At 33.8% G+C, this 26,535-nt stretch overlaps 1 protein-coding gene across 1 annotated transcript in view; it reads left to right on the forward strand.

Annotated features, from left to right (window-relative positions):
• Positions 1-243: 243 nt before the first annotated feature.
• mmm (missing minor mitochondria) overlaps positions 244-26,535 on the forward strand; it is a 172,326-nt gene continuing 146,034 nt past the window's right edge. The window contains exons 1-5 of the mRNA XM_089633007.1: positions 244-319; positions 1,857-3,701; positions 4,395-4,624; positions 9,757-9,930; positions 10,044-10,225. Of these exons, the coding sequence (XP_089489133.1) occupies positions 244-319; positions 1,857-3,701; positions 4,395-4,624; positions 9,757-9,930; positions 10,044-10,225 (2,507 nt within the window). The remainder of the gene's footprint in view (positions 320-1,856; positions 3,702-4,394; positions 4,625-9,756; positions 9,931-10,043; positions 10,226-26,535) is intronic.

A 26,535-nucleotide genomic window follows, 5' to 3' on the forward strand; every position in this document is an offset into this window, starting at 1 on the left:
ACGGCGGGTCGGTTAGTACGTTAGTTGTTTATTTAATAAATAAAATACCTTATATTTCAGAAACAAGAAGATCGTGTTTTGACACCCCTTTCGTTATACCGAACAAACCTGTGTACAAAGTAACCCCCAACGTATTGATCAAACACTTTGTAACACTGTATTCCCTGCACAGTAGCAAGCTGCGAGGCAACCAATTCAGTTGTTTTAGTGTCGATGAGTATTATTTCTTAACGGTCAGACAACATGGCGGAATCTGAAGAAAAACTTAAAGCTGTCGAGAGCGCTGTAGATATCTCACAAGAGGAAACATTGGTGCAGTGTAAGACAAGACTTATCTTTTTGTGTATTGATTGATTATATCTCTTTCAGATTTCACACCCTTCTAAGGAAAAGTGAACCTTTTTTTTAATCGTTTTCTAAAATTTAAGCAAGAGTTAAAGAAACGTTTTTATACTTATTTTAACTCAACCTTAACTAAAAACATTATAATTTATTCTTTTTAAAACATTATGGACCATATTTTTATGTTTGTTTTAAACTTCCGCTGAAAATGTCTTATGTTATGTTATTTTTTTATTTTGATTTCACTCACTTTTTTAATATTCTGTTTTTATACCATTCATCTTCTAGGAAAATTTTTATCTTAATTTTATAATTAATTCAACAATAATAATGATACTAATTTCTATAGCGCCGTTTTTGTGAAAAATCAAATCAAGAAATGTGATAATAATTATTATAATACCGACGCACATGCTCTGCCTTTGTGGGATTTAGATAATAAATATGTTTATCCCAATTTGGGAGGCGGTTTTGGGTACCACCGCCAGGGAACCATTTAATGTATAACCCACACAACTGCCATAGGGTGAGGTGTGTTCAGGATGTGCCTACCCACCAGTTACGTGACATGCCAAATCGGGAGAGGTTGGTTTGGGTAGACCCTTTGACCTCTCCAAGTGATCTCTTTGGACCCATCGCCTTGCGCTGCAGAAGGAAGGGTGGATTAAACGTCCTTCACTTCTGAACACATTGATCTCTATATTCCTACCAATCCCTCGTACCCTTTTCCTTCCTCCCAGAACTTTTTTTTCTCAAAAAACTCCTCCACACAGTATCCTCAAAATGACATAGGCCCTGGAGGGAATTATTATTTTCCTCGGGGCCTCCTGTATGGGGTTAATGTAACAAAAAAATAATAATAACTGTTCCAATGAGATGTATCAAAACATTGAAAAAACACAATGAATGTCAGCTCCTATTATAAAAATTGTGACATCAATAAAGTTTGTAGTGTCAATTACTCGTATGTTCAGTTACAGTGCTAATATGTCGGCAAGATTTACAGTTTCGCACAATAATATTTATTATGTAATTGTATACCTTACTCTACCTACCTCGCTACGTATAGTCTGTTCTGGGGTAGGTGACAGAAATGTACTTTAAAATGTTTCAATACAACATTATTAACAATGCCTTCGTACAGTTTTTGGTGTTTTCGGGGATATCATTTTCAAATGTGTGGTACGTTGGTTGATGTTATCAACCTGATATGATCTTTTATTAGCGAACTTACATAATAAAACATTACTCCACTTCGACTAACAGGATGACTGATCTAAACCCCTGGCCCCTGAGCAGTGCGGCTACTTCATGGACAGTTGCTATCTTCCAATTCATGTGAATTAAACGAAATACAAGTACCGTACTATTACTTAAAGATTATATTGAATGTGAAAATAGGCACGATATCATTGCAGGACATTTTTTACATACTTTTTACTTTTAAAATTTCGTCCTAAATCAGTACATTTAAAATATTTGCGAACATTAATTTGTTGGTTTCTTCTTTTCAGTACAGGCCAGTGGTAGTGCCGTGGAAGGTGAAGTCGGAGAAGGTATTTCAAAACCAAAACCTTTCCCAGACTATGAAGTCCCCGGAGTCAGTATTCTGACGTTGAATGAACTCACTCAGACTTCGCTTGGACTTTTGGTGGGGATTGACGTCACCGGGGAGTACCCTTGGAAACGAGTACAAAAGGAACTTATTTATGACAACATTCAAGTACTAGGGGATGATTCTCCATTTGCTCCCCTGAAGAAAGAACTGGACGCCTACGAAGATTCCGAATTACTCATCGGATATCTTCTCGATGAAACCAATGACGAGGATGAATTCTACGTGTGCCTTACTCCCGAAGCCAGGGAACATTGCCATGAAGAATCAGAAGCCTTCATGGAGAAGCAATACGCCAAACTCGAAGAATCCGTTGTCAAAGAATGCAGACCGTGGCCTTCACTGGGTAGTGAACAAGAAGTTGATGAAAACATTCCCAAGAAAAATAGACCCTTACTGAGAATAGAAATAAAATCAAAGTTTCCGGTCCCAAATCAACCTAAACGGTTTTTGGAAAGAAACACAGAGGCTGCAAGAGATGGATACATTGAACTGACACCAACTAGATCCAAGTTTTATAATGTGGCTAAAAAACGAGTTGATGCATCCATTCAAGCTAACCCTGAAAAAAGTACTTCCTTCGCTCAAACAGTTCCAAGGTTCCCACAAAATGTTTGGACACAATGTGAATTAGAAGGAGATTCTGGCGCTACAGAAGGGACGGGGGATGCGGGGAGTGGCGGTGCAGGAGGAACTACTGCAGCAACAGGAGGGGCTGATGAAGATGCAGAAAAATCTAAGGTAGTGGTAGAACCTTTATCAAGGAAAGCCGAAAAGGAAAAAGAAATGGCCATTGCCAAACTGAATAATTTTCTAACGGAAAAATCAAAAATTGTTGAAAGAATTCTTCAATTCAATGGAAAAGTTGACATTTATAATTTGGACTATCCAAGCTTGGTAAAAGATGAAGAGTTGAGCAAAGTAACTAATATGAATTTTCAGGAATACGCGGTTTTAACCGATTTCAAAGCAAAGGGGAAATTCATTTCTGCAGCAGCATGGCATCAATTACATGGTACACTAGTAGCAGTCACCTATGCTGACTCAGTTGCAAGCATCATAAAATATCCAGACGAATCCAAAGACGAAATAAACCGAGCTGTATACGGCGAGAACCCAGTGTTTGTGTGGAGCCTATCTGATGCTCTTAAACCAAAATTATATCTAGAAAGTAATAGGGAAGTGGTTTCGCTGTCGTTTTGTCCATATCACGAAAATATTTTGATAGGTGGTTGTGTGAATGGGCAAATAGTTATATGGGATTTAGATGGACGACTTGAGGAAACTGAAGATTTTGAATTACTTTCCGAGTACCAAGAAAACAACCGAATTGCTATGAATTCGAAAATGAAATGGATGAAGATTATTCACGATAAATCTGTCGTTCGAACAACAGCTGCATCCAATTTAATGTTCAATCACCATGCCAGTGTTTCAGATATCACGTGGATATCTTCTCATTTTGAAATATCAAACAAGGGAAAACTTAAACTGCTACCGGAGAAAGAAAAATCAATGCAATTTGTTTCGATTTCTGTAGATGGAACTATTTTAATTTGGAATATTAAGAGCACGTCGTCTGACAATATCCCGGAGAAATTGAAGGATTCAAAACGAATCCCTAATCGACCAACTAACTTAATATTAGAAACCTCTCCATTGAGGGTGTTTGATGGGATATTGAAGCCGATTTACAAAATATTAGCGCAACATCCTGGATCGTCGAAATTAGACTCTCTGCTTTGTTTAAACATCGAGTATCCTTCAGTGAATACAATTAAAATACGAACCGATAATAACGTGCCACGATTGTATGAGGCTGAGATAAATCAAAATGATATCGATGAAAAAAAGCTACCAATTATATGCACAACTTCGATGTACGGGGATTATTTGAAAATATCGTGGGGAGGAGGTGAAGCATCTGCAGGGGGAGGGGTGACAACTGAAATTGCTAAATATCTCTGTAGAGCTCGAATCCATGGAGGACCAATTACGTGTTGCATCCGAAACCCATATTACAAAGATATCGTCGCCACCGTGGGAGGGAAAACAATTGCGATATGGTCCAGTAAATCCCTGGAAAAACCATTTATCTGGAAGAAGATGGATTATTATTTTACAAGTGCCGCATGGTCTAATCACATTCCGAGTCAAATCTACATCATATCATTCAAAGGAACAATAGAAATTTGGGACTTTTTAGACAGAAGTGACCTACCTGTACGCACGCAAGTTATATCTGGCAATTTTATGACGGGCATTTATTGTCACAAATTAATTCAAGGTCAATTTTATTTTGTCGGTTTGGCAAATTCATTTGGTTTCTTCCGGTTATTTTACTTACCGCGATCTCTCGTCAAAGCTGGACCCAATGACGTACACTTGACCAACAAGTTTTTTGAACGGGAATATGAAGTCAACACCATATATCAAGACTGGACAGAAGTCTGGGAGAAAAAAAACCAAGATTACCTCATTCAAAAGAAAAAAGAAACCGAAGAGATGTTCTTAGAAAGAGATGCTAACACCAAAATAGCCGCAAAGAAGGAAGAAGACCGAAAGAAACACGAATCAGAGGCTGCGGCAAAGCTGAAAGCGCAGGTCATCAGCGGAGATATGATGTGGAAAAGGCTGCAATGGGAAGGAGTAGAAATATCTATACAGGTAAGAAAGGCATTAAATACCGCGGAATTGCTCTTTCAACAAAAGCCATTAAGAGACATCGCAAGGCAGAAGTTCGCAAAGTTAAAGATGATGATGGAAGGTTTGAAGGGTCGCCAAAAAGTTTTTGATGAAGCAGTGGCTATATTATTTCCAGAAGTTATCCCTAAACCAGCCGAAGCCGTAACAATTAAATCCGTCGAAGAAATGAATGAAATCCGAGAAAAATATATGAGCGAATTCTATGATATATCGGTCGATGCACAGAAGTTCATGCAAACACATTCTTACGATTATAAATTTGTGTGGAAGAATGTAGCACAAGAGGGAACACAACATAGAAGACACTTAGACACCTGTGCAAAAATTTTCACTAAGAGGACTGCAAAGATTGCGCAAAGGATCACAGATAGCACGGCTTAAAATAAATAAAGGGGTTTATGTATTATTATTTATTTGCTTCGTTAAAATTACCTTACGATAATTGTGAACGAAACATTCAAAACAATGAGTAGGTATTTCGTACATTTGATTATTGCAACCCATAAAGAATACTACTATAATAAAACTATTCTTAACACTGCATTTAAAACATCTTCCACATACCCCTTCCTTTACCTTACACTGTTATCTACGCGGGTGAAAATATACAGTTTCCCTGAATTTATAAACCAAAGACAGATGACAGAAAACTAATATAATTGATAACATATTATAATTACTATATATAAGTTAGAATGTTTAGACACATAACGACATATATGGTAGTACGTCACTCATTTAGATTCGTCTGTCGAAATTTCAAAATCACTGACTAGTTTAATTTGATACCTGGCCATCCGTCGACAAAGGAAAATTAGTTGAATGCATCAGTGTCGTGCTCGAATACTTCCTTGTCGATCCCAGACAACATCTTTAGTGATAATTGGATGGCTGGCGTTACGTCTTTTACTATTACATCAATATAACAATGTATACTATGTATGTTTCGTTTCTATGACGACCACACCTCAGTAACGTATTGGGCATAATCAAAGATAAATCCATATTAATATGTCGTAAGCATGTTGTACCTATTTTTTCTTAATTGTGTTGGAATTGGATCCTACTTGTAGGTATAGTAAACCGGTCAGTGGCTAAGTTGGCATCGACTTTGGGTCCCACCTAGTGTGCTCAATTAGTGTGTTCAATTTCTCGGCTGGCTAAGTCCTCCATCACAACACAAGCAGCATTTTCCGCTTACTGTGGTGGTAGTAAGAGATTTTTAAATATTGTCAGATTATTCGTAACCCGGAAATTTTTGTCTTTCTTTTTAAAAACAAAATGTTTTCATATGTGTGGTAATATTAAACTAATAATTATAATATTTTGATGGGTTTTATAGCGTGGTTTATGTGAAAAAAAATCAAGGGCGCTGTACAAATATATTAAACAATATTTTTCAACAATATTCTATCTCATTACTAACTATATGCTAGACAAACTATTATTACAACTTATTGTCAACAGATTGTATCCACCAGTTCATCGATCACTAATGCAATATGTACCTACAATGCATTTGACCAATGAACGTGATGCTGAGTTAGAATGTACATATATAATTATATTTACACATTGATATTATATTGGTTAGCATTTCTAGGAAGATCTACACTTTTTTATTTGTTAATAAGTTCCGTGATTTTGACTTCCTTCGAAAGGGAAGTCCTATTTCACTTTTTTTTCTTGTATAAAAATTATGTTTGTGTTAATTTTTAATAAGTTTTTGCATTATTTCTGAACTTTGTTGTCCGTGAAAATTTTTTATAAATAAAAAAAAATAAAAAAATGTTAATTTCAAGTATGCACTTTTATGTTTAAAAGATAAAAGTTTCAGATCCCTATAAATGTGTTTTATTTTTTAAATTTTGTAATTTTTTTCTAAAATTATTCTCACGGCTTTGTGGTGGCAGGGGTAAAATTGGCGTCTTCTCTACACACCCGCCCCTGCCGTAGTGTGTAACTGATTGTGGCTCCGGTACCGATTTCGGAGTTAGGGCTGAGATCTAGAGTGCATCCCACCATTGCTCCGATGTTTTCTCCGATTGCAGAGAGGTGTGTAAGGCCTTTAGTCTTCTAAAATTCTCTTTTTGTGGCGAAAACAAATTATTGCTACACTAATTAATATAAGGTTCTTCTGATTACTCAGGTGATCTAGGAGTCTAAAAGTCTTTCGTAAACTAGCGATGTCAATTTTCTTTCATTTCGGTATGTAACACTTACTGAAACGATCTGTTCAGCGATATTAGTATACTACCTATTTGAACGTTGATACTTTGTTTTACTTGAAATAAATTGGATTAGTGTATTTTTCCAGGTTAGTAAAAGATCTTGTCAGCATGACTTACATTTTTTTAAATCCAATACATTACTTCTTGTATAGAAATAAATTAATAATAATAGAGAAGAGTTTAAACCATATTTTTTTATTGCATTATCTACCGTAGAGTTTTCTTCATTCAATCTACCTACTTTGTATTTCTCGTTTGGGAGATAAATATTCTTGAGACATTTCATTTACTTTGAGGGTTGTGACTCCCACTCGAGCTTGCCCTAGATAAATAATAAAAAATATATAATTTACGCTTTTTTTCTATCTGTTCCGTGCCCGGTCAATCCTGTCAGGATGGTAGCAATATTGGATAGTACCTTTTTACTGCGCCAGATCTACGCATAAGCGTTACGAGCTGTAGAATCGGTAATCAACATTACACAAGGCTTACTGTTCACAGAAATTCTTGTTATTATAATAACAACAATTACGATACTTTTATTTTGGGATATGTGCAAGGGTTTTCACAGTGCAATATAATCCACATTGGCAAAGCAAACAGTATAAAAAAGTACAGGTACATTAAAATAGCAAAAGTTTTGCAGGAGTGATAACAAAAAATAAAAACTATAATACCGAAAAATAACTTATAACAGAAATAACAAAAAAATGTTCAACAAAACAAATCTTCTTTCAGTCCAAAATTTACAATATTCTTTGCTAAAATTATTATTAAACTAAGCTAAATACGAACAAAGACATGGCATATCAAAGTCATTATCTATACAATTTCTCGAAAAAAATTATCTGTTATACATCTCTATCTGAACATAATAAAATAGTGACACGTGTTCATAATACAAGACTAATTGCAAACGATGGACCTGGAGTTCCCAGATACTGGAATAAATACGGTCAAAGAACTCTAGAATACCTCGTTCCAATAACTTACAACATGTTACCCAACTCAATTAAAAGCTGTGATTTGACTCTGAGAAGGAAATTTATGTTAAAAAAATGGTTATGTGAAAGATTTATTTTTACTAATGTTATTATGTGTATATTTTATGCAAGTGTTAAAATTGTATAGGTATTTGTTTAAGTAATTGTTAAAAGAACCCGTTGACAAAATGATGTCAATCAGTTTTTTGTATTTCTTTGGCATTCACTATGTAACAATTTCTAGACATTTTTTGTTTTTAATGAGTTTTTATTATTCACAATGTACATTTGTTACGTATAAATTTTTTTAATATAAAATTAGCGACCGGTTTCGACACGTCCGTGTCATTAACTAGCTATTTTAAAACTAAATTTTTAAGTGCAGAAATATGGGGTTTTATTTAGTTTGGTTCTTTGATGGGAGGGATTTGAGGGAGGGGGAGGGGGTTGAGAGGGAAACGGAGGGAGGAGTCAACATAACGGGGAACATTGTCAATAGAGGTGATTTGCAAGGTGCTATTATTTTATTTACTATATTAATGTTTGAATTAATTTTTTTGTTGATTTCTAATGTTTCTAATGCGCACAAATTAAAATATTTATTAATGTTAGAATGTTTAAACTTAGTTTTATCCCGGTTGAAGCTATGGCCTGTCTCTATCAAATGATTAGCAAACTCGGAGAAATTATTATTTTTTAAACATAGTTCGTGTTCCCTAATCCTGGTTTTGAAATTTCTTGTAGTAACTTGTAGTAACTTGTTGTAGTAACTCGCAATATGTAGGTATGATCTTGTAGTAACTTGTAGTAACTTGTTGTAGTAACTCGCAATATGTAGGTATGACTACAAGAAATTTCAAAACCAGGATTAGGGAACACGAACTATGTTTAAAAAATAATAATTTCTCCGAGTTTGCTAATCATTTGATAGAGACAGGCCATAGCTTCAACCGGGATAAAACTAAGTTTAAACATTCTAACATTAATAAATATTTTAATTTGTGCGCATTAGAAACATTAGAAATCAACAAAAAAATTAATTCAAACATTAATATAGTAAATAAAATAATAGCGCCTTGCAAATCACCTCTATTGACAATGTTCCCCGTTATGTTGACTCCTCCCTCCGTTTCCCTCTCAACCCCCTCCCCCTCTCTCAAATCCCTCCCATCAAAGAACCAAACTAAATAAAACCCCATATTTCTGCACTTAAAAATTTAGTTTTAAAATAGCTAGTTAATGACACGGACGTGTCGAAACCGGTCGCTAATTTTATAAAAAAATTTATACGTAACAAATGTACATTTTGAATAATAAAAACTCATTAAAAACAAAAGATGTCAATCAGTTTAAAGGGACTTAACCCTTTCCTTACCAGAGTGCTTCTGGAGGAACACGAAGGAAAAATAAATATTTCTCGCTATTTTATGAAACAAATAGCCCCGTATTTTGCATGTCGCTTGAAGAAGATATTGCTTATAAGGAATAGAACAAATGTCGTACTGGAAACACATAATATTACTGTTATTTCGAATTAAAAACGCGTGTTTTGCAGCTTTTAACGGTTTGACATTTCTCGGATTTCAACATTATTTTTAAGGTAAGATATCGCATATTTCTGTTGAAAATAATTATTGTAGTGTATATACATGTCTAATCTTATATGTAAATATGATTTCCATTCAAAAACATTGGTTTATCATTTTGTTTTCGGTAATAACATTCATGTTCCTGAGCTGGCACTTTGGTTGTTCGTGGATGTTTTTTATAGAAATCTTTCTTTGGCCTTTAATATTGTTTTTATTTGATTTTTTCAAGATGTATTAATTTATTTTATTATTTTCCGGTAGACTTTAACTTATTTTATTCATTTTTATAGATGGAGCATCGTGGTTTGACACATGAGGAGATCACCGTGATGCTGGAAGGAGATATTTCCGACGTGGAGTTGGAGTTGGAAGATGAAGATGAAGAGGGCTGGTTAGTTGAATATTTCCAGGATGCTGCAGAGGAAACCAATTTGGAGGCATTGAGCCAAGCTCTTGGAATGGATGTGTCATTATTTCTTATTGTTATAATACAGCGATTATTGCGTTTGATGTTGATTTAAGTATGAACAAATTTGGGGTTTAAATGAAACCATAAAGTATATATTTTTAATTATAGACTTTGGAAGAGAGGCAGCAGCTAGTGGAAGACGAGCCAGAGTCCTTCGCCGTGCCGCAAGGACAGCCCAGTGAGGCATCAGCTTCCCATGGACTGAGAACCGATCTACGGTGGATCAAGAAAAATGTCAATCATGTGGACTCCTACTGTGATGTTACTTTCTCAAAACCACCACTGGATATGTCTGCTCTACAATATTTTTTATGTTTCATAGATGAAAATACTATAAAAAATATTGTTGAGCAGACAAATTTGTATTCAGTTCAAGAAAATAGCACCAGCGTGAACACCTCGGTCAATGAAATGAAACGATTTCTAGTAATGCACATCATGATGAGTATCCTTAAGTATCCGGCATTCCACCTTTACTGGTCCAATGATACGAGGCTCTCTCTCATCGTTGATGTCATGACTAGAAATCGTTTCACTAAGTTACGCTGGTGTCTTCATTTAAATGACAATAGCTCGTTGATTCCAAGAGGACAAGAGGGTTACGACAATTTATTTAAAATAAGGCCTATGGTAAATGCCCTCCTTGAAAATATGGCCAAGATCGAACCTGAGGAATTCAATTCTGTAGACGAGCTCATGATACCATTCAATGGGAGAAGTAATTTGAAACAATATATTAAAAACAAGCCACACAAGTGGGGCATCGAAGTCTTCTCCCGAGCGGGAGCCAGTGGGTTCGTCTATGATTTTGAAAGTTACACGGCCAAAAGCACGAATGTGGGCGTGTGTCTCCAAAGAGAAAGAAATTGTTTTGTTTTATTTCATCATTAATATTTTTTGTTCTTTTTGTTTGTCTTACGTTAATTTAGGGTAATGGTCCGTTTTTAAAAAAAATATATATTTTGATTATTTCTTTTTTACTAAAGTAATTTTAGCATAATATTAAATTGCAATTTAATATGATTGCTTTTATAGATTAATAGAATTGATTTTTGTGTATTTATTTACTATTTAAACAATTAAAAACACTTTAAAATTATGTATGCGCCTCGTACTACCCGTTCTTTGACTTACACCCCCTAAGCCCCAATGTTCTTCCTCAGGAACATGAAATATTTCGAAAACCGTAAGGAAAAAAAAAAAAAAAGGAAAAATATTGATAAAAATCACAGAACTCAATAATGTATACAAACATTTTTTTCCTTGGCTGGAAAAAGTCTGGTATTGAAAGGGTTAATAATAAAAACTGTATTTTTGAAAGTTAATAAAAACGATAAAAAAAAACAACAAAAAAAAACAAAACAAAACCGAACCTATACACTAATGTGAGGTTCTTACAGAATGCGTTGCATAGCATTCTCTACGTGATTACAATCGGCTTATTCCTTTTGAAAATCGAAATTGAGATCTATACCCATTTGAAAGAAACTGATGTCACTAGTTTAAATAAGACTTCTAGACCGCGGACAGATAGTGAAATTGATTTTCTGTTCAAGATAGAATTTCGATATTTGAGAATTTTCGAACAATTTCAACAGAATTAAAGATAAATTGCACTTACTTTGGACGGATACACTTTCAATGCATACACTTAAATCAGTTTATCTCTTCAGTACCTGTCATGCTTTCTCTCTTCGTCACTTATTCTACAGATATCTTAAATATGGTATATTACTTCTGACATCTAGATCTAAAGAATTAAAAATTTGTGAACACAAGTTACTAAAAATAAATCCGGAAAATATGTTAGTTTTTCTATGACCTGAAATATGACCATTTTCAAAGTAATTTTTATTGCCGCTATTTTTCATTTAACAAGATCTATCGTACTGTCCTAAAAAGCCGTGGTTGACTTGGCAATGAATTAAAATCGAATTAAAAAATGGTTTTCAACAATATTACTATTCAATTTTTAAAAAACAGTTCGTTTATAAACAAGCTGTGTTAAATATTATAACGCGTGACAGTTGTTTCGCATTCTGAAGGCATTATCAAACTATCAATTTTTCATGACAATTTGATAATGCCTTCAAAGGCTAAACTGGTGTCACGCGTAATAATAATTGCACAGCAGAACTTATTTATAAATAAACTGTTTTTTATGAATTGAAAAATAATATTCATGAATCTGTAAAAGAAAAACCTTAAGTAAAAATCGATTTCTACAAATTAAACTTGATAACAATAAATAAATGGTTTGGTATACAAAATAAAAAACCTTTGCGTTTCTGGTAGTACCGCTTCAAAAGCGTCAAGCTCTCCACTTTGCTAACGAACAGGGTTGCTTTAAATGCAGTGGTTCTTAACCGGTGCTCTGCGACCTTTTTTTACATATTTACAGTAAAATTATTGTTTACTTAAATAATAATATAAACTTTTTCTTGAAAATTTACGTACATATTTTTTTTTATATTAGCGTCCGAGGTCGAGAGATAAGGCTCTTGACTAGCAATCCAAAGGTCACGGGATTAAATCCCGGCGTGCGGAAGTAAATTTAATTTGATTTATTTATATTTATTCACAATCCAATAATTTAAAATAATATAATGTATATTTGAGGAATGTTTCAAGGTGGAAGATTATTTCCCCCGGGGCCTATGTCATCTTTCAGGATATTGCGTGGAGGGTTTTTTCGAGAAAGGAAGGACAGGAGGATCATAGAAGATGCAACGTATGAGGGGTGGGTAGGAATCTGGGGGTCAGTGTGTCCAGGAGCGACGGACGTTTAAATTCATCCATCCCATTGCGGTGCAAGGCGATGGGTCGAGAGAGTCCAGTTCGAGAAGTAAAAAGATCTCTCTTAACCAGTCTCTACGAATCCGGCCCGCCACACAGTAGACCTAGACAATCCTCACCCCCGTGAATCCGGACACACCCGCTAAGTAACCAAAACGTAGGGAACCACAGGGGGTTTATTGGTTATCCAATGAATGGTTCTCAGAAAAACGGTACCCATACCCGCCTCTAATAATTAATCAATTTACAGAGTATAATAATGTATATTAATTAAGATAATCCATAAAACCAGTTTTCAATGCTTTTGTTATTTTAATGTTTCTCTTCTATAGAAGCTGGAGCTTGTGTTTAAAAGAGTGTTGAGCATCAATTAAGGCGATGCACTACGTCGTGTAATATTTTTAATTGAGCCGCTATCAATAACAACCCTTACGTAGATGACGATAAGGTTTAAATTACCGCTTAACACCATTCGCCTGTTTTGATTTATGCAAGAAAAAAACATGGCCAAAAAGTGCCTTTTATTTTATTTTGTGGATGTTCAGGCATAAATATTTAATTTTTTTTCGATTATTTTATAAATAACTTAATTTGCCACATTATACAATCAAATCATAAACGAAAATGGGTTCGTAAGTAGGATATTTTGAACTTTAAAGCAGTTTTCATGGGCCTTTACATTATTTTTTTCTGGGCTTATAAAAAGACTTATCTAAAAAATATTCGATTATTTTAAAGGCCAAGATGTATTCTACTCTCAGTATTTAATTAAAGCATCTGAAACATTTCTAGGCGACCAAATTTTCAAACCAAAAACACATGATTTTGCATTACTACGTATGGCATCGCCTTAACATAGTTTCATCATTGTGGTATTTTTACACTGAACTTCTCCGGCTACTGGCTTTTAGTAGTTGTTTATCATTTTTGGATTGATCTGATGTTTTCAAGTAGGCTGTTGAAGTATTTTTTCCCAAGATAGATGTAATAATGTACAGTAAAAGTGGTGTTACATTTTTGTGATGGAAATAAATGTTTTTGACGAGTACAATTTTCAATTAAAATGCCGAGATTTTGTTTTTCTTTTACTATTTGAATTATTTTTTTTTTCGGACACGATCATTAAATTTTAATACTTTAAATTCTTCAAAAATGAAGTGTGTTGGATAATCTCTTGGTTTTTTCAATATTATTTTTATAATCAGACGTTGGTTGTTGGTTGTTGGTTGTCAATTTCAACACGGAGTAGATTTGTTTTGAATGCAGCTCCCCAGCTAAATACAGCGTATTGGAGATTTGATTGAACTAAAGCGTGGTAGACCGATGTTAGATTTTTTTGTGAGGAATTTTCAAATTTCATTTTCATATTTTGTTGACGGTTTTGTTGATTTGATCCTTCCAGTTTAGGTTTGTGTGTATTATTATTCCTTAGTATTTAATTTTATTTGAAATTTTCTGTGTGGAACAGTTGATTGTACAGATATTTTTTTTATGCTTTTTAAATTATCATTAAATTATCATAAATTATTTAAATTAAATTAAATATTTAAATAAATATTTAATTTAATAAAAATAAAAAAATAAATATATCATAAATTATTTAAATTAAATTATTATTAAATTATCATTAAATTATCATTTATAATTTTGTGGAATGTCATTTGATTTTATTGCAAATGGTATAACATGAGTTTTTTCGCTATTTAGAGATAGTAAGTTTATGTGTTGCTTTTAGTTTTACTAATTCACATGTATTATCACTTTCAATGATTACTGTATCGTCCGCATAGGAGGTTTTACTACCATGAAGTGATCTTTAGTTAGTAGTTTCAGTGTGGTGGAAATGCATGATATAGTTTCTTTGTCGTGTGGGGTGTATGTTATTACATTCACCGTTTTATTTCTTGATGAATTATTCTTTAATGCGGCTTTTGGCTGCATTAGAATGTGTAGTATATGGTTGTTTTATTGTCATGAAGTCACTTATTGCAAAAGCTCCGCGAAATTCAAACAGGCTCATCGCAAGTACAAGAAAGTGCTAAAAGTTAAACAGTTCAAAATTAGTTAAATAATATATTATAGTTATAGATTGCCAACAACAACATGTCTAATATATTTTTCCTACTTGGTTTATATTTATAAAGGGTCTCGTAGCTGTAACTAGGCCTGTTAAAATTTATTAAAGTTATCAACTTCGTATTTGTGTTAACTCTCGACAGTATAAAAATTAAAAAATACGAAAGACTTACCAATGTAGATGGAGAGTATAATAATTACAATATATAAAATATAATAATAATAATTAAAGTAGCTACATAAAATATTATACCTAATGTGCCTGAAATCTGCAAAAGCCGACAAGCTCATTTATTACGTCACAAATAATTTTATTCCAGTGTAATACATGTATTTTGTTTATAATATAATTTTTTTTATGTTATGTAATCTGTTTAATTTAAGTTAAAATTATGTAGTGTTGTTACCTCAACTCTATTACGATTTGAATTAGCTCCAAATCGAGTTCATCGCTCCAAAAAAAATTATTTAGATTCTAAGTTCCTTTTTTATGTTTTCCTCGGAAATTCGCTATACGCCCACCCTCTTGCCCCACTCCGGTATTGATTTCGGTACTCCGCGATTTTTTCTTATGTGCTTCCTGACTTGAAAAAGGTTAAGAACCACTTATTTAATATCTTGCTTCTTTGGCCGGAACTGTAGACTGGGTGGTCGTTGTTTTTGCTGACGGAGAACCTAACCTAACCTAACGACCCTCGAGTCCCATCATCGCCACCTGAAAAAACCCGCTTGACGGTTCAATTTACTCCTCCTTTCATGATTAAACATTTTACGTCTGACACTCTTTGATGTTACTGTCGCTTTGTAGCCTTTGAAATGAAGATTTTAAAGTAAAACTGATGGAAAGTAGCGCGATTATTTTAAGTTTTTAAATATTAATAGTTTTAATGTATTTTAAGATTTCTCTTGTTAACCACATATAGTAGGGTTTTGATTTAAGAAGTGGTGATCACATATTCATCATCTGTGTATGTAATTTAATAACATTTTTTTAATTAAATTCTGTTTTCTTATTCAGGATTTTATAAATGAGTTTATAAACCGTTGTTTGACCACAACAAATGATTGAACCTCCACTCTTAAGAATTAGCTATTTATCCAGACTTAATGACAAAATTCTCTACAGTAGTGACAATTTTTTTTGTAAAAATATTTCTAAATCAAAGACCTATGTTATAATTAGCAAAAAAAACTGTCATTTTACTCTGATTCATTTTACAATCCATCCTCCGTTGACCCTTGCAAAATCCTGAAGCAGGGCTTTCCTTAACCAAATCATAACTTTTAACCTAACCTAACCTAACCCAACCATACCTAATCAAAGCTATGATCTAGTCAAAAGTCTAAAAAAGAATTTTTTGCAAGAGCACTCGGTTTTCAAAAGATGCCAGAAGCTTTTTGACTCCAAATATGTATAAACACTTTGAAGATTAAAAGCAACACTCAATTTTCACCCCACAAGAGTCCCAACTGATCCCAACCGTCTAGGGCCAGTGAGTGAGACTGTGGCATCCACAATTGGGGTACGTTGTAAAGGTGAAGGTAGTGAGGAGGGGAAGAGGAAGAAGGTGGGGAAGAACCTGAGTATTCAGATCTGGCCTGACAAATACGGCCAAAACCAATTCAAGTAACTTTTCACTTTCGAACTGTTGTCTTACACCAAGGCAAATTATACTATATTACATTATTTTAAATGAGTAATTATTTGTGAAATAATACAAATTAATCAATAAAAACAAATAAAATTTACTTCCGCACGCCGGGATTTGGACCCACGACCTTCGGCTAGCTTTTTGAGAGCCTTACCCCTCGACCACGGAGGCCGTCAAAATATATATCAATTTTTTTTTTTTTTTTTTTTTTTATTATTTAATAAATGTTTACAAGTTACATGTTTAGACATTTTTTTTAACTACCATACTAGGCTAATGCCCGTGTTGTGGTAGTTATACATGAAATAATAATAACAATGACATAAAAGAACTAAAAAATACTTATAGTAACATAAGTATGTAAGTATAAATCATAATGAAGTAATAATAATAAAAATAACTTAGAAGAACTAAAAAATACTATTTTATAGAAACATAAGAAAGAATTAGAGAAGAAAAAAAAGAAAAACAAATTTGATGATAAATAAAACTAAAAACAAGTATATTAAAATTAATAGTAAACTGAAAAATAAAGAAAAAGTATATGTATATTAAAAAGATACAAATAAAAATTAAAAATATCAAACATTAAGATTAAAATTTAAACATAATTAATGTAGATTGTTTAATGCATATAATTGTTTGTGTGCAAGTTTATATAACTTAGGTATTATCTATAAGACAACATGTTTATGTTCAACACTTAATTTTAATTTTCGTGATATGAGACAAGTTGGAAAAGAAGTTTTTAATTTTTTTTTTGTGTTAGGAACTCATATAATCTTTGAAGAAAGGTCGTCCCCTTTCAAATATCCATTGATGTACACGAGCAGTAAATATGGATATAGAATTACTTGACTTTAAGTCGGTACTCAATGCATTGTATATTTTAGGCGCGATGAACCAGAATTGCCGTTGAGCGAAAGAGGTTTTAGTTTGAGGAACCACGCAACCCAGGTTTGATGAAAAGCGGGTGTGAGCTTGGTGTTGTGGAGCCAACAGTAGGTTATTTTTTCGTATGTAACAAATGCTTACCTTAGTAAATAACTGTCGTATATCTAAGACCCTGATTTTAGCAAAGAGTTCATTAGAGGGATGGGTAGGTTGGCATTTAAATATAATTCTCAAAATTAGTTTTTGAACTGTAATAATAGGATTAATAATGGATTCAGCACAACCACCCCATCCCACTATACCATACGTTGCTATAGATTGGAAAAGGGCAAAGTATACGCTTCTTAAAGTCTGTAAATCAAGGATGGACCTAAGGGAGCAGAATACATGGCAGAGTTTACGAAGTTTGTTTACTGTGTCACTGATATGGGCTTCCCACCGTAGTTGGTTGTCTATGATTATTCCCAAATATTTAACTGCATTTGATGATTTAAGGGTAGAACACGTGCAATTTATATTAGGTGTGATTTCGTGAGTGTGTAAATTGAATGAACACGAGTGAATAATAGGTTTAGGGCAGTTGTTGGGTACATTATGTTTGCGGATGGAAAATGTCATATATTGGGTTTTGTCGATGTTAAGTGTGAGGAGGTTTGTGTCCAGCCAATGTTTTACTTTTAATAGACCATTATTAGCTTTGTTAGTGACTGATTCCCATGTTACATCTTCAAATATTAGAACAGTGTCATCGGCAAATGATAATATTTTACCTCCAATATTCATGGCACAAAGTGAGTTTATGTATACAAGAAATAAAATTGGTCCTAGTATACTGCCTTGAGGTACACCAAAGGACATAGGTAATTTTTCGCTTATATGTGTTTTGTCAGAGTGGATGAGAGTTTGTTGTGTTCGGTTCATTAGATAGTTTTCAAACCATGTGTAGGCTACTCCTGTTATTCCAACCCGATGTAGTTTTTTTAGCAGTAAGGAATGAGAGACCGTATCAAATGCTTTCGCAAGATCGAGAAAGACAGCCAGTGGTTTGCGACCAATGTCAAGATTATAGGAAACGATTTTCGTGAGGGCAGCTATTGCATCAGATGTACTTCTACCTTTGCGAAAGCCATATTGGTTGTCTGATAATATGTTGTTATCTTCGAGGAACTTACACAGTCTATGTTTTACAGCTTTTTCTACAATTTTAGATATTGTGCTTAGTAAGGATATCGGTCGGTAGTTATTTACAGATAATTTGTCACCTGCTTTGAAGATTGGGATTATTGTAGCCTGTTTTAAGGAGTTAGGAAAAGTACCAGTTTTGAAGCTTGAGTTGATTATGTGTTTAAGAGGGGGGGCGATAAATTTTTGGAGGTGTTTAATAATTTTTGCCGAGATGTGATCTATTCCGGTGGAGTTACTGTTTTTGAGAGATGCTATTATTTCCATAATTTCTGATTCAGTAGTGGGAGTGAAGTGAAACGGGTTGTAGGTCAGAGTACTGATAGGTATACCATTTGCAAGATCTTTCTCTGAGACGTTTTTTCTGGCTAAAATTTTTTTTGCTAAGTTGGGACCGATATTGCAAAAAAATTGATTGAAATGGTCGGATATTTTTTCAGGTTCAGAATTTACATGTATTGTTTTGTCTTCGATATTAATTTTAACAATAGGTGTGTCGGTTTTATTAATGTTGGCTATATCTTTTATGATATTCCAAATTTTTTTTTTATCGTCGGTAGCTTCACTGATTTTTTTTTTGTAATAATCCCTTTTAACAGTGTCAATTATTTTTTTGCAGTTATTTCTATAACGTTTGTAGAATATGAGAGATGCATAGTCGCTAGGGTTTTTCCTACAGAAGTGATGGATCTTATCACGCTTTCTGATACAGTGGAGAATACCAGCAGTGATCCATGGTTTAATTTTTGTTTGCGATCGGTTTGTTTTAGTTTTTGAATATGATGTTGCTTTGGCCAAGTGGTTATGTAAAGTATTTATAAATAAATCGCATGCAGAGTTGGCATCAGTACAAGAATAGATGAGTTCCCAATTTTCTTTCGAGACATGATCTAGGAGAATTTCATAAGAAATCATTACTTGGGGTGGAGCATTTTGAGTTGGTTTGTGAATTTTTTTGGTGATGGAAGTAATGATTGCATAGTGGTCTGTTATAGTTGATTGATATACAATGGATTTGTTGTCTAGTTTACTCTTAACGAACACATGATCTATACAACTACTATTGTTTATGTCTGATTCTCTTGTTGGAGAGGTGACAGCTGGCAAATATCCTAATAAAGTTAGTGCATTTAGGTATTCGTTGGCTTGAGGATGCGTTTTGTTGATTATATTTATGTTAAGGTCACCAATTATGTAAGTGTTTTGGCAGTGTTTTATGTTTGTTACTATTTCTTGTAGTGAGTATAAGAATGGGGTTATATTATGTGTATTCGGAGATCTGTATATAGTAAGGATTGTTATGAGGTTATCAAGTTGTATTTGAAGGCAGTTGGCGTTTTTAATTCTGATCTCTTTGACTGAGTGTGGGATGTGATTTTTGATGTATACAATAACGCCATCGTTTTGAGTTTGGTTATGTAGTGTGTTATAGTGATTGTAGTTTTTTATTGTTTTAGGAATGAAATTTTTTTGAATCCAGCATTCGGTCAAGACAATTACATCGAAATCTAAGGCAAGGTCAGTAAGAAGAATGGATAATTCATCAAAATTTTTGTTAATACTTCTAATGTTCATTGAAAATATCATAAGGGTAGAATTAGTTAATAATAATTGACGTACAACTTCAGAATCGTTGGTTGATGAACATGGGATAGGTGTTGTATTATCTAGTAGATCTGCTAAGTCTTCCATTTTTTGGTTTTTTGCATTGCGTTAATTATTAATAGTAAAGATGTAGTGACAGTGATATCTTTATTAGTAATATAGGTATTGATTTGTTGTGAAGATGTAACATAAGAATATAATTTATACTTGGTCATTTTGAAATTAGGAAGATTATAGAAATAAGAATTGAAAGCAATGGTATAATGAATATGTGGTATACATGGGATTTGAAATAATGATTTTGAGATAAAAATCTTGTTTGTAGGTAAAAATAACGCACGGTTAAGTAATGTAAGAAAAAAAAAATATTTCCGAAAATTCTTATTGTTCGCAGAACTAAAAACAATAAAATTTAAAAAGTTAATTTCATTCTTGTTAGTAATTAAAGTAATATTGCATTTAAGGGTAATCGTATCAATATGTAGAATATTATTAAAATAAGTTGTACCACTGGTTTCTGTTGTTGGCAATAGTCGAGAAGGAGTTCGCCAGTTATTAAAAGCAATAACAAAATAAGCAATGTATATAATTGTATAAAGCATAGTAAGTTGTAATGGTTTTGATGCAATTACAATAACACATTTTCTACATGATAAGAAAAGTAGATTACTGGAAAGAGGTGATTGTATTAAGTTATTTGATCGATTAAAAACAATGATGGGGTACATGCTTTTGTTAAATGTCTTTGGGCTAGAAAAATCCAATAATATGTTTTTTGTAACAGAGAGTATCAAGTAATATATAGATGAATATATAATAGTATACAGGAGAATCAAGTAAAATAAAAGTATACCAAAGGATGAAAATTGATTATAAGTTATTTGGTGAGGGAGATAAAAGGTTTTTGGTTTTTTCATTGATAAGTATAACGGGCGTCCCAACGTCTTTGCGTACATATACTTGTCCCCCTCTGGTCCAGGCAAACTTAAAAATATTGTCTCGTGTAGCCTTACGTGCAAGAAACCAATGATGTTTAGCTCGAAATGTCAAGTGTTCATTGATATAAATCTGAGAGCTCTTTCCTGCCATTCCTATGATATTTGTGTTTAGTTTATCCTCCCGATTTGCAGATCGCTTGTTAAATGTTTTTATGTCATTTAAGAAGATGTCACGGTCATCGTTTGTTTTGAATCTGAGGATTATTGGCCGTTGTAAATCCTTGTTGGTTTTTTGTCCAGTACGGTAGGCTGCTTCCACGTTTTTCACTTCTGTTCCGGCATTTGTAATTTTTTGGATATTGAAAACAACATTTTTTAAGTCTTCTCCGCTTATTTCCGGGATTCCTCGTATTTCTACGTTTTTCGACCTGTTTTCCCTGTCTAAATTTTCAAATTGTCCTTCTATTAGCTCTAAGCGCGCTTCAAGATCACAGTTTTTTTTTCAAGTTTTTTGTTTATATTCTCGAGTTCGTGGACTCGAAGTAGAATATCCTCGTATTGTTTACTCATTGCTGAGATTGTGGCGAGAATTTGGGTGTTTTGGTCGAGTATTGCGTTTTGTTTTAATAGTAGTTCGTTGTCCAAAGTTGAGGCACCGCTGGCAGTGACATTGAAAGCCGGAGTGTCAGATAGGCATTTCTTGCATTTAATTTGGGCGCGTCGTTCTTTAGTGAGTCGACGGTATGAGGTCTCTGCCACTCCGCTGCAGTGCAAATGGAATATTCCCTTGCACACGGCGCAGGTAAATACGGACTCGTCGGAGAGAGTGGGTTCTGAACAGGCTTTGCAATTATTCATGTTGTGGTTATGTGGTTAGTTAGGTGGTAAAGTTGTCCTTGCGCCTGTTGGCAGTCAAAATTCGTAACGCGAGTGATAAATTTTGGTTCTGATGTCTCCAGAATAATTGTATTGGGAAAGTAGAGTTGAGTAGTAGTGAAGACCGCTGCCCGCAACTGAACTAAATTCACTTTTATATTGGGTTAGTAAATGATCCAATGTGCACTAAAAACTTTGATTTCTATTATTTATAAAAAAAATAAATATAATTTTGATGTTTATAAACCTGTCACCATCTATTGGGCAATAGTTGAATTAAAAATATTTTCCTTCACAAGTTTGCAAGCATTGCCATCTATTGATTCGTAGGCGTAACTCAATTTATTTTATAATTTTAATGTATGTAGGTATTTACTGACATCTATTGACTAGTAGAGTAAATATGCCATATGTAGGTAGGGCATCCAAATAATTTGTTAAAATCTCAGTTTTTAAATTTTTTTGTAATGAGTTTATCTTGAATGCGGTTCAGTACATACATAAAATTAGTTCCAGAATTTCCGCCGCACTATGATGCACAGATACACAAGTTATATAATATTTACATTAAACTTTTGCGCTTTGTTCCACTATTTTATACGGAGCAAAATTATACTTGACGTCTGTCATTGACTTTGTTGCACTGTATGTGAAGTTAAATTCCATTTTTTTATTTCTTATATATGCACGAAACCTCTTAAAAGTATACCTAAGGCTTCGTGACAATAAAAAAATTAAAACAATATAATACATGTTAGAAAAACACAACAAGAGATAAAATTGCTTTTTGTTTCAATTTGAAAATTTATTTAATTCACCCCAAACATATATTTCACTCAATCAACATTTACATTTCATTATACTGCCGGAAGCCACATAAGATTTTTCTCGGTTTTATAATACACAATATGAATCAATAATGAAGAACTTGAACCAGCTTTGTTTATTTTTTATGTTTATTTCTGTGGTGGGTGTGATCTATTCTCATTTAAAAAAAATGAATATGTCAACGGAAAATATTTATAGGAGAGGCTACGATCTTTGATATTTTATATCAGTTTATTCTAATAAAATGTATTTTATCATGCATATCAAAATTAATGATAAAAAGATAAAAATAAAATTTTAACTCTATCGTTTATTTAGTTTTATCTTTATTTCGATTTCTAATATGTTTTTTTAACCATAACAATTTCCTTTTCCATTATGTTTTATTATTTTTATTCCTACATAAATCATGTACGATACCGTAATACTGGCACGAGCCTAGTATGGTAGTTGAGGAAGTCATCAAAATTATATTTTTTTAACATTTATAAAATAAAAAAATAAATCTAAATGTTTTTTTTTGATTGGAAGACAAGCATTTCAGGGTTAAAAATAACCTGACAATATTTGAAAATTTACTACCACTACAGTAAGCGGAAAATTTGTTTGTGTGGGAGGATTTGACTGGAGCCAGCCGAGGAATTGAACACACTACGCCTGAGTGGGACCCAAACTCGATGCCAACTCGGCCAATGACCTTCTTTGTTTGTCCCTTAGACTCCTAAACTACTGAACTGATTTTGCTGAAAATTTCAAAGCTTGTTTTGAAAAAATTGATTTAAAAATTAGTTTAAGGAATGTACAAAGCGTAGTTTGAATGGTAAAAGAAGTGGAGAACGCCCTAGGAAGACTTAACGCATTATCTAAGCACTGGAAAGAGACACAGAGTCGAATAAAAGTCGATATAATGTAGTTTTTTAATAGCAACAATGTGGTATACAGTAGAGGATGGTGGAAATCAGGGACGCTCGAGGAAGACATGACACGATCAAGTGAAATAAAAAATTTAAAAAAGTAAACTTTATCAGTTTTTTAGAATATTATTTCCACCTTAAAAACAGACCCAGCTTTCAGGTACACTAGAATTCACAATCACGATATTCGTATAAAAAATCAAATAAAAAAATAATTATAAAAATAATGAAATAGCGAATATACGATGTCAGGCAGTGCAAGAGAGAAAGAGTTTATTTGTTGTCTCGATCTAATAGTCTAAAGGTTCTAAGTCAGTGGAGACATTGGTTTCCATTCAAATCTCCATGGAAGGCATTCATATCTGAAGCTTTGCATTATCAATTCAGTGCTTACAAACGGGTATGAAATTTGACTCTTTTCCTATTATTTACGCCAATAATGGCTAATTGTTGATTCATAGAGAATTAGTTTACTGTCAATGAATTTTTTTCCCGACCTCCCTTTCTCCTCTCCCCCGTGTCCGGGCATTCAGTCCAAAACCAACAGCCGTGACGCGAAGTGAATAATATTACAATCGCATATAGCAATCAGAAAATCATCACAAACGCATCGCAATAAATAAAATTTGTTGAACCAAAACTATAGTGAAAGTAGCATCCCAACAAGTGAATGTTCTTCAACCTCTGTAAGTACCTTCTACCTTCTAAAACTCATTGCCAAAGTAACGATATCAACATAGAATAATTCATTTTTTATTAGAAGGTCCACAGTTTGAACACGTATTGTTAACAATAACACTAATTATTAAAATCAACTCTTTCTTAGTCAATATGAATTCAGGCTAAGAATATTGATTTTAACTGAAAATATGTTAAATTCCTTTAAGATTTCCTCATTGGCCTCATTCTAAGGGGAGTTCACGAGCCCTGTGGATTGAATAAAAACCATATCTATTTTCTCCGTTAATAATTGAACCAATTTTCTCGTTCAAATATTCGCAGATCGGCTGATGTTCATTTAGTTAACCGCAATCACGCCGCAGGATGCCGAAAATAACATTATCATTTTAGAAACCAGGAAGATAATTCAATTGAATGTCTTCATTTATTTTAATTGATAAAAGACCGCACACAGAAAAGAGGGTTTACTTTAATTTAAGTTAATCGATCTTCCCTTTCCAACAAATATGCTTGTCGTTGTAAAGTTTGTAGGGATGTACCGATTCATGTTGTTTAATTAATTCATTATTTCCGCAATTAGAAACCCAGTGAGACTATAGAACGAGTTGAAAGTAGTGTTTAAAAGAGAAGAAGGAGATGCGGAAGAGTAAAGTGGATATGTTCCTGGGTCTAGATCTGCTCACCAAATACGGCAACAGCTATAAGCCTTTTATCGGGGCTATACTACCATTCAAATGTTAACTGATGCTGCTCTATTCATGCAGTACGTAATCCATAAAACATCTGAAAATGAATCAATCTCATTTCTCCAAACCAAATAATGTATTCTTCTAACGGAATGAAAACATTAATCCCAGGGCTCGATTAATTATAGGAGAGACTTGACATATTGAAGTGAAACTTCTTTACGCGCGTCATGCATTTACGAGGACCGGAGTAAAACCATGACCATCACGAAAAACAGTGATCATTTGGTGGTGGGGGTATGGGACCCCCACCACCGCTCACCGTTCACTGTCGCTCTCTCACCGTAGTCGCTTACTGAGGTGAGGGAGCCACTGACGAACGTTCTCTCTCTCTCTTCTCTCTTTTTCTTTCTCTCTAGCCAACGACGTCACGCCAGGCATCAGCTGATTGCTTCGTGTACTGCGCGGTGAGTGTAATACGAGTGAAATACGTAATTGATTGTGGTTTATTTGATTTGGAACAGAGTTTTAGTGTCAAAAATGAGTAGTGACGAGATAGAAGTGAGAAAAACATTCGTGGCACAAGAGGAAAATAAATATAATCGAAATTTTTAATTATATTATTGTTGTGTATGTAATATTTAATAATTGTAAATAGTATTGCATAACTGTAAATAAATTGAAAATTTTTGGAACTGTACTTATATCGAAATTCATTCATGTATAAGAAAATATTAAAAAGAGAAAATCTATGATTCGTCGTTGATTTATTTGACCTATAATCTTCAAACTAACGTAAGACAGAAAAAAAGAGAGAATGAAATGAAAAGAGAGAGAGAAGAATACTAAAAGTTTCACTTCCGTCGTGCGTAGGCTTGCCACACACTGTATTTTTTATTTAAATTTTGTATTCATAAATGTTATGTTATTCTGAAAAATAGTATTCTGCATTTGACGTTATTGGTCCGTCTAGATATTTATGTAGAAAATGGAAAACCAATGCCCACAGACGGAGCAAGGGGGGGGTTCAGGGTGGTATAAATCACCAGGCAGATTCAATTAGAGAGATCATCGGGTGAGGTGTGTACAGTATGCGCCTGTCCACCAGTTGCGTGGCGTGCCAGATCGGAAGAGGCTGGTTTGGGGAGACCATACGACATCTCCAACTGGTCCCATCGCCTTGCGCCGCAGTGGGAGGAATATATTCATATGTCCGTCACTCCTGGACACACTGAACCCTAGATTCCTACCCATGCCTCATACATTTTACCTTCCTAGAATTTCCTCTCCCTCCTTACCTTCAAAAGGATCTGATCGGGCCCAGGGTTTATGAAGGGGCCGCACCGGCCCCGAGCAATCGTAGTTCTTACCTAACATCAATACATTCGTTTTTTTTAAAGCATTTTTTTTTATGATAATAAGCCTATGAAGGTTATACCTTAGAAGTGGGGTTATACTAAACGAACATGCAA

Source organism: Hesperophylax consimilis, chromosome 6, assembly GCF_061612785.1.
Source record: "Hesperophylax consimilis isolate HC1 chromosome 6, BYU_Hcon_1.0, whole genome shotgun sequence".
NCBI classification, from domain to species: Eukaryota; Metazoa; Arthropoda; class Insecta; order Trichoptera; family Limnephilidae; genus Hesperophylax; species Hesperophylax consimilis.